Source organism: Quercus robur, chromosome 11 (genome assembly GCF_932294415.1).
Source record: "Quercus robur chromosome 11, dhQueRobu3.1, whole genome shotgun sequence".
In the NCBI taxonomy this organism is placed as follows: Eukaryota; Viridiplantae; Streptophyta; class Magnoliopsida; order Fagales; family Fagaceae; genus Quercus; species Quercus robur.
The window spans coordinates 48220839-48229892 of record NC_065544.1 but is presented as its reverse complement, the minus strand read 5'-3'; the positions used below and the strand labels follow the sequence as shown (position 1 = coordinate 48229892).

Below are 9054 nucleotides of genomic sequence, written 5' to 3'. Positions count from 1 at the left end.
ATGATGATTCCGGCGGCATTTTGTAGATCGGTTGAAAATCTACACGGTGATATGTCTTATGTCCTAATCGGAGGTCTGATGTGGAAGATTCGATAAAGGTAGTGATCTTGGTGGCAGTGATCGAGCTTCTTGCGGTGAAGATTCAACCTTGGGCACCTCTGATGGTGGTGGAGTAGTCAGGAGAGGGCAAGGGAAATGTTTACTGACCAAAGAAGTCAAGGCAGCAGAAAATACTAACAAAGACAAGACTGCAAGACACAAGAAAGTTAAAGCAATGGCTCTGATACTATGTTAGAAACATTGAATGATTGCATTGTATTTCACACAATAATAGAATATACATGAATGCCTTTATATAGGAGGCAGAGTGTGCAGTACAAGTAAGTGTGCTATACAAGTAAACAAGGTGGGCCTAAAGCCCACATACCCTAATACACATTAACAGAAAAAAAAAAAAAAAGAAAAAAAGAAAAAAAAAGGGCACTGTTGAGCATTTGGATATATGGAATAACCAAGTGCTATCTATAGTAGAGAGAAATGTGCTCGGTTCAAGTTCATTGGCATGTTAAAACCAATTACTTGAATCAATGGAGGGTAAAACTGACAATCTCTAACTACAATTACCAAAGAAACTTCTCAAACTGGAATATGCTGGTTCAGCATCCTGGTTTCAGCCAACCTGCAACAATATACAGCTTCAACAGTACTGCGCACATATGATCACTGCGTTGGACTTCGTCCCTATTATTGTAGAGAGAGAGAGAGAGAGAGAGAGAGAGAGAGAGAGATAGAGGGAGAGATGAGTAGCATGTAAACTTGCAACAATAATTTGATGACAAACATATGATAACAAAGCTGCCAAAATTCCACTAGCTGCAGCTTTCGTAGTTAAAGAGTGTAGTCAATGATAAGAACACACCTGCATAAAACTGTAGTTTGGTCTGCCTCTTTGCATCCACAACTACACTTGGGACATGGTGTGATGTTGGGGTTGTAAAATGTTGAGAGTGACACACAGCAGACTGGTTTTTTGTTAGCCAAAAAGCTTGAGTAAGTGCAAGTTGATTTCCATGTTTCTGCAAGACACAAGTGATATTATAGAATTTGGTCCATAGTGAATGCAATTCAAGACAAAACTTCTGATTTACCAAAAAAATTTGTATAACTAATTTCATTAATGCAAGGTAACTAAGATTCAGTTTTTCCATACATAAATCAACGAGGCTCTATTAAAATTCCAGACCTACGTCTTCAGCCTTTTTTTTCCTTGTTTACTACATATTAATTTGGAATAGTTCTTAATATTTGAAATCAAAACTCACAGAATGCTATTTTGAGCCTAGTTCAGTCTAGCAGCCAATTTTGGCAGGTTGGCTTGGGCTTCTTGTTACCTGTTTCTAGAAACCTTACCACTACTTTTTGATAAGTAATAGTACCATGGTAAGACAAAAACTGCAATAGTATATCTCAACAAGGTATACAGATAGTCTTCTCTGTGAGGAGACAAATGTTTTCCCAGGAAGTTCAAAATTCAAGCATAGACCCAGAATTTGGTTGGTTCAACTTCAAAATTAATATGAAAGTGTGACCGATAGTTGGTTGACCAAACCAACCTGATTGAAATTTCATTGTGACTAGTTAATGCTAGAGTTTAATCTAATAGAAATTCTGGCAGATGATTGTCAGAAGATGTTTCTCAGATAATCTAAGATTAACAGAATACCACATCTCACATGTCAGATTACTAAAAGCATAAAACCAGGTTAAATTGTGGCAAATGAAAGGTGGTTGTGTGTGCTATGTTATTTCAAGAGTGTTGCATTTGTTCAGCAAAAAGAAGAAAGCATAGTGTTGAATATGGCATGAAGTACTTAAAACCTGATTTTGTCTTCTACCTCCAATATCAGAGGTAACTGTGGGATCAGTGTCTAAAACTGGGCCACAAGTGTAGCCAGGACGTGGTACCATCAAAGTGAGATTTTGAGGCTTATAAGCAGGAAAATTTCCCGCTAAGTTGCCAACTTTCATTTCAAAGGAGGAGAGTGAATTGGACGGGTCGATAGCCCAGGGAGAAAGAAGACCGCCACGGCAGCAATCCTCTGACCTATTTTGTGGTAAGGCCTCTGGCATGAGATAAACAATCACAGGGTCTTTCTTGCAGCAGTGTGGTGTCTGGAACTTGAAGGTTGTGCAATTTCCTTGCTGGGTGGCAAAGGCACCACTCATTGACCAGATCACTTCAGTGTTGGTCCATGACCGCCCTACCTTCCACCCAGGTTGGTCCACATGGCGATACTGATAGTAATTTTGGATAGTAACCTTTGCCTGCAAAGAACAATCATGTTTTTAGAGATCTTATTAGAGGCACATAGTACACAAACTTCCTCAAAATTTATAGAATTCTATATTTGCCTTTGAAACTATATATTTTTTTAATGATGCCATGTACTAGAGTCTGGAAAGCTTCTTGAATTACTTGTTAAGTTATGATGTGTAGAGGCATTCTTAGGTTATGGAACACAGCATTGAGAATCCCACTTGTTCATGGTTGAGTCTTCTATATTCTATGTTCTGAAAATATGCCTACTTAATATGTCTAATATACAGTAGTGGACTGTAATAAGTGTACAAAATGGTAGAACTGATTTAAGATTTGAGCAAAAACAGTACTAAGCACTAACCAGATAGCCATCATTTGTCCAATCATGAATGTCGAAAGTAACTGTAATGTTTCCATTTGGATTCAAGGGATCATAGCAATCTGCAAAGCAGAGAAAACATCATCTGATTAAGCAAAAAAAAAAAAAAAATTATCTCTAGTCTCTCCCAAAAACTAAAATCAAAGAAGTAACAAAGAATAAGTTTTATGCCTGATAAACTGCATATAGCAACTAATGCTATTGACAGAAGTGCAAAAGACCATCTAAGTGAAGGAATTAGTGTCATCTTCCTCTGAAGAAAATCTGGTAGAGATTAGAGTTTGTTATGGTAGAATGTGACAAGCAAGACCATGATTTAACTTTATTAAGAAGAAGAATTATTCTGTATTCTGGATAAATAAAAATTTTGTCTTATCCATCTTTACGCTTGGATCAAAGAAGAATCATTGGAAATATCAACTGAATATGTATGAAAAGACAAAATCTAATGAATAGACAAAATCAGATGGTAGGTTCATGGAGACCAAGTTTAGAAGATTCTATGACCACTCATGCAATGCTAGCAACAGAACAAAATTGGAAGGCTGCTTTTATTTTATGCAACTCCATTTAATAGTAGATGTAAAAGTACGGTCCACACTTTGTTCTCAAAATATGTGGCAAAAGAAAGATAATATAATATATATTAAGGTCAAAAGAAAACACAATATTGCAGCTACCATTATCTATATACCTGGCATTCCAAGGTATCTTTGTTTTAAACTTATCATCCATCTCCTCGTACTGTCTGTTTTTTCAAAAAATTTATGGCATGCAATTATACAAAAGGCAAGCAAATAAGTATCCATGTAAGTGATGGTATTACACAATGTTGTTGGACTGTCATTTACACAAAAGAGGCAGAGTCATGAACCCAACCCATATCCAAGTATTATTATACCTTCACATGTAATTCTTTGGCTAACAAATTGTTCTAATTTTTTTGGGTTTTCTCAGCGAAAAAAAAAAAAAAAGAAAAAGTTCTTTCAGACTATTTTGAATAATTTATTTATACTATATTTCTATGTTTCCATGTCTCCTGTACCACATCTTAGGCTGCTGAATGTAATAAATATTCCAAGCTCATGATAAAATATAATCTATGATCATCAGCAAGGCATCAAGGTATTAATCTAGAACTTATATAAATGGATTAGCTATTTACAACCTAGGATGATGGCCCATGGTTAGGGTTTTGGTGTGGGGTAGGTCCGAAGTTCAAATCCTTGGTGATGACGGTGTGACATTGGTTTGGCTTAGAATTATTATTGGTGGGTTGAGGTTAGATTGTGGTTCAATCCACTAGAGAAAACGTTTGGTGGATCCTCCACTTATGTTCTCTCCTTGTTAACATTTCTAAACCTTTAGGCATTGGTTACTATAGAAATTATTACGGTCATGTCTTGGTGGAGTTTGTACATTGCTGTAACACAGCACAAACTTAAAAAGATGGCAATATTAGTTATCTCATGCATCAAATATGCACACATTATAGGTACATGTTTTCTCTTTATAGTATGTGACCCTACAGTTATATAGGATCTACATACTATGAGAAAGATTTTACATATATTCGATGCTTGAAATACCTTTTTAAAAGAAAGGCACACAAATGATGGCAATAGAATGGGGCAAGGTCAGATCAGGGATGCCTCGTCTCATCTTTTAGGTGGAGAAACTGGCTTGGAGTGAGAGCATGATAGATTAGATTTAGGATGGGTTGGTAGTGTTTTCTAATCCCTAATGACATGAATTTGACATTAACAAAGTAGAGATGAAAGAAAAAGGGGGAGGAGTAGTCGTGAAAGTGCAAAGAGGAAAAAAAAAATACAAGTGATAAGAGAATGGTAACATGATATGTACAATATATGTATGTGTGTGTGTGTGTGTGTGTGTGTGTTTGGGGGGGGAATGGTTCGAGATGAGCAAAACTTGCTCCTAGCCAATCACTTTTGCTGAGTAGGAAATGGCATTGTGTCCAATTGGCATGTTGGTTCGAAGAAACACCAATCACTTGGCATAGAACAGTTTTCCTTCAAATCGAATTGGAATAATCTTCTCCAACTCATTACGTGATTACTGCTAAAACCATCTATATGTAATATTTAAATAAGTAGCATGACTCATTAAATTGGTCATATGACTAAAAATATATATAGATAGTTTTATCAATTGCCACATAGTGAGTTGATTTTTTTTTTTTTTTTTTTTTTTTTTTCCTTCAAATCGGTTTAGAGGTCAACTTTCCTTCAAGCATTTCCTCAAAGCTCAAACAGTCTGACAGCATAGCTCGGCAGTGCTTTGACGAATAAATAATCACCCTCTGATCCCTCTCCATTTGGCTTTTAATAAAATCTGACAAAAGAGTAGAAGTTTGACTGTAACTTGGGCCTCGAAAATAATAGCCCATTTTAAGACATTGTGTGTTTCATTAAAATTCTACTCTCCCTCCTGTGGCCCAATAGTTTACTCTGCAAAGCATCATAGGGAAGTGAAGTCATGGGCTAACAACCTTTCATGGGCATACTCCTATTCCTATCTATGTATCACATATTTTCAATTGGTTGACATTGATGGATCGTCTCCCTATATACTATACTCTTCCAACTTTTCAGGCCAATAAAGTACTTTAGCTAAAACTATAGTAATATGCATGAGTTTTCTATGCCCCACTAGGCCCCAGTGGAACCCGTGCACGGGAGCAACAACCCCATCAAATTTCACACTTTATAAAAGCATTTGATTAAGATGTACTTTTAATTTTATCTACAAACTGTAATTCCTCTAGTATGGTGTTTAAGACATATTTCACTTACTAACATAGACTAAACAAAAGTAAAAAGAGAGACAAATTTTTCCATCTTTTTTTATTGCTTGCTAATATGTTAAGTTGTGATTGTTATAATATTCATTTCACATGAATTGACACTACTTTTATTGTACACAAATTACAAACATACCATCTCAATAGTTGTAAAACGAGTCTTAAAATATTTTGGAGTGATGATACAATTACTACAAATTTTATTATATATGTCTTACAAATTGATATGTTGACTTTGAAAGTATAAAACAAAATATACTAAAGAAATTTTTTTATTATATTATTGTTGTGCTACCAACTGCATTTTGTTGTCAACTTGACAGTAGTTTTCGTTTTTCTTTTTATCACTACACTTGGTGAAGAAGAAAAATTGGAAGAAACCTTTGAGGTTTAAATACCCAATAATTTAGTTGCCTCAGGTTTTCAGGAAAGCTAGACCTCTAGCCTATGAAGCAATCAGGCCTATCACAATCATATCTGTTTATATGCCAAAAAAATTGTATAAGTGCAGTGCAAGTCAATAAGTTGCTAACATTACATGTGAGACTACAGTAGTGAACTTATATGTATGCAAGATAGATTTGATATGTCGATTACAAAAGATGTCAAATTTCCTTGATTGGCATAAATAAGTTTGACAATTTTCATTCAACATTGAATTAGAAAAAAGTGACATTTGGTTGTCACAAATTAAATAATAGCAGTAGCCGATAATGTAGTTCAAGGAAAACAGTTGAAATTAAAGTCAAGACTATTAACAAAAATCATATGTAACCCACCAAGTCCTACATCTCGATGCTAACTATATTTATTGAAATAGAATACAGAGTGTAACCAAGAAAGATATAGTATTTGGCAGGTCAAGATGGCTGAGAATGTGCCTGTAGTGGATGATGAAGAAAGTCTCTATGCTGGAAACAAAGTCCAGCCTTGCACCTCCACACCAATGCAAGTAACACTACACTCAGGGTAAATGAATTATTCAGAGTGATCTACTGTCCAACGTATTCCTTATAATCTTTTTGCAGGTCACAGCAATGGAAAGCTGAGGAAGAGAAGTGCACTACTACTAAATTGAGTGAGATGTTGGGCTTGGAGGAGTTCTTCTCTTTGAAGGTTACCATAATTTTTTTCCTGTTGCTATGGGTTGACTATTCTACCTTTATCATTGATTACAGAAAGATAGGATTACACTTTATTTTGAAGGAACAAAAATTAAAACTATAATTTGAGTGTGTGAAGGATAGAAGGCACTAGTTTGAGAGCTTATAATTATAATAATCTTAAAATAAAAAATTGAAGATATTTTAAGCATTTTACATTATTTAACAATATCATTATTAGTCTTTCATCCATATTAATAACTACTTGGACTGAAGTGAATGTAAAGTATGAAACATATGGGAAATTTAAATAAATTTTGAAAATAAATGAATGTATGTATAATTTTTCCATCAAATTATGGGAGGTAAAGTATAATTCAACCCCACTATCCTTGTGACTTCTATCTTTGGGTTGAGAGCTTTGGATACAAGAAGATAATTGTGAATTATGGGAGGTAAAGAATAATTATAAGAATCTTATAATAGAAAAATTAAAGATATTTTAAGCATTTTACATTATTTAACAATATCATTATTAGTCTTTCATCTATATTAATAACTAATTGGACTGAAGTGAATGTAAGGTATGAAACATATAGGAAATTTAAGTAAATTTTGAAAATAAATGGACGCATGTATAATTTTTCCATCAGATTATGGGAAGTAAAGTGTTTTGTTAAAAAAAAAAAAAGAATAATACTAGGAACACAATATTTTTCAAAATGGTTAACGTGATCTTTTGTGATTGGATTACCAACACTTTCACCAATATCCACTCACTAATTTTATTGTGCATCAATCCCATAAGCCATATTAACTATTGTGAAAAATATTGTATTCCAATATTTATTTATTGTGAAAGAATAGTGCACACTTGGAATATTAGTTATAAACTAAGGCATTATGTATGAAAATCTCAAATTATTCCTAGTCCTAGGTTTACAATTAGCCCTGGCTCTGATGAACCCAACCTACCAAGACATAGGATAGGGGAGGTGACTGGTGACTTGGGCTGGTCTAGCTCAACTGCCCTTGAGGTGGAAGCTACCACACTATCACATTCCCTAACTTGTACTGTGGCAAGTGAAAACCTTAGTTTATTCACTCGTTCTTATTAACAAATTAATGTTGATTTCCAGGTATGGAGAGCATCTTTGGCAGAGCTTGTTGGCACAGCAGTCTTTGTTTTTGCACTTGACACCATAGTCATCTCCACCTACGAGACTGAAACCAAAACACCAAAACTCATAATGTCATTCCTTATTGCTGTCACTACAACAATTATCCTCATCGCCATCAATCCAATTTCCGGCAGCCACATCAACCCCGCCGTCACGTTAGCCGCCATGCTTGTCGGCCTAATTTCCCTTTCAAGGGCTGTCATATACATATTGGCACAATGTGCTGGTGCTGTGCTAGGTGCACTAGCACTTAAAGCCGTGGTAAGCAGCACCATTGAAGAAACTTTTTCACTAGGAGGTTGCACACTCAATGTCATTGCACCAGGCCCAAATGGGCCCATTATGATTGGACTTGGGACAAGCCAGGCCCTATGGCTAGAGATAATATGTACTTTTGTGCTTCTTTTTGCTGCAATATGGATTGCTTTTGATCATCGCCAAGCTAGAGCTTTGGGCCGAGTTGTGGTCATTTCTATAATTGGAATAGTAGTGGGCCTTCTTGTGTTTATTTCAACAACCTTGACAGTAGCAAAGGGTTATGCTGGGGTAGGTATGAACCCAGCTAGGTGTTTGGGCCCAGCACTTGTTCGAGGGGGCCACCTCTGGAATGGACACTGGATTTTTTGGGCTGGGCCTGCTATTGCATGTGTGGCATTCTATCTATACACAAAGCTCATCCCACAGCAGCATTTCCATGCTGATGGGTTCAAGCATGACTTCTTGAATATTTTGAAGGCTACATTTGCAACAAACCATGCTCACAAGAAGTGAAGAAATGGACTTTCAACTTGGGAGAATTGGTATTTCCTAAGAGTTTTGTGAAAGACAGGCAGGTATTCTTGGTGTTTGAGGCTTCATTATCATGGGGTTTTAAGTTAATTGCAAATGTTAGGCTCTTGACACTTCTTTGAGGCCTTCATTCTAGGTGTGTTGAATTAAATTATGTCTGTGTAGCATGGACTTCCAAGAAAAAGTTCATGTGACTCTTTTGCCATGATGTAATAAGTAAGCATCAGTCTGATCTCAAAATGTGTTTATGTTTTTTGAATAATTAGTTTTGTTAAGAAAGAACGGAAAAAAATCAACACTAGCATGTATACACACTAAGATTTACATGGTTTACCCAAAACTAGGGTTCCATATTCTCGAGATTGTTACAAATCTATAGTTTTATTATGACAACTACAAGTCTACAAGATGAGTTACATGGATCATTAACATATAAGGCCTTGGGGCATTTAAAATAT

At 35.6% G+C, this 9054-nt stretch overlaps 2 protein-coding genes across 3 annotated transcripts; one reads left to right on the top strand and one right to left on the bottom strand.

Annotated features, from left to right (window-relative positions):
* Positions 1 to 284: 284 nt before the first annotated feature.
* On the bottom strand, positions 285 to 2790 carry LOC126707330 (COBRA-like protein 2). 2 transcript variants are annotated; one of them, XM_050406921.1, is made up of 4 exons: positions 2682 to 2790; positions 1879 to 2325; positions 920 to 1076; positions 285 to 741 (listed from the first exon to the last, which is right to left on the bottom strand). In XM_050406921.1, exons 2-4 carry the CDS (start codon positions 2224 to 2226, stop codon positions 698 to 700), a joined length of 549 nt encoding a protein of 182 aa, XP_050262878.1. In that variant the 5' UTR covers positions 2227 to 2325; positions 2682 to 2790; the 3' UTR covers positions 285 to 697. The 2 variants fall into 2 exon arrangements, with proteins under 2 accessions (XP_050262878.1, XP_050262877.1); XM_050406920.1 differs by having other exon boundaries at positions 1896 to 2325.
* Positions 2791 to 6305: 3515 nt separating this feature from the next.
* Positions 6306 to 8838, top strand: LOC126706811 (uncharacterized). Its single transcript, XM_050406362.1, has 3 exons — positions 6306 to 6471; positions 6552 to 6639; positions 7766 to 8838. Exons 1-3 carry the CDS (start codon positions 6389 to 6391, stop codon positions 8576 to 8578), a joined length of 984 nt encoding a protein of 327 aa, XP_050262319.1. The 5' UTR covers positions 6306 to 6388; the 3' UTR covers positions 8579 to 8838.
* The last annotated feature ends 216 nt before the right edge of the window (positions 8839 to 9054 follow it).

Bases quoted from the DNA above. Each gene is read 5' to 3' on its own strand.
- LOC126707330 (XM_050406920.1), bottom strand. From the start codon at position 2,226: ATGAGTGGTGCCTTTGCCACCCAGCAAGGAAATTGCACAACCTTCAAG. The intron at 1,077-1,895 runs GTAGAAGACAAA...TGTGTCTTGCAG, and splicing joins AGTTACCTCTGATATTGGAG to AAACATGGAAATCAACTTGC. The intron at 742-919 runs GTGTGTTCTTAT...CTACAATAATAG, and splicing joins CAAACTACAGTTTTATGCAG to GGACGAAGTCCAACGCAGTG.
- LOC126706811 (XM_050406362.1), top strand. From the start codon at position 6,389: ATGGCTGAGAATGTGCCTGTAGTGGATGATGAAGAAAGTCTCTATGCT. The intron at 6,472-6,551 runs GCAAGTAACACT...ATCTTTTTGCAG, and splicing joins CCTTGCACCTCCACACCAAT to GTCACAGCAATGGAAAGCTG. The intron at 6,640-7,765 runs GTTACCATAATT...GTTGATTTCCAG, and splicing joins AGGAGTTCTTCTCTTTGAAG to GTATGGAGAGCATCTTTGGC.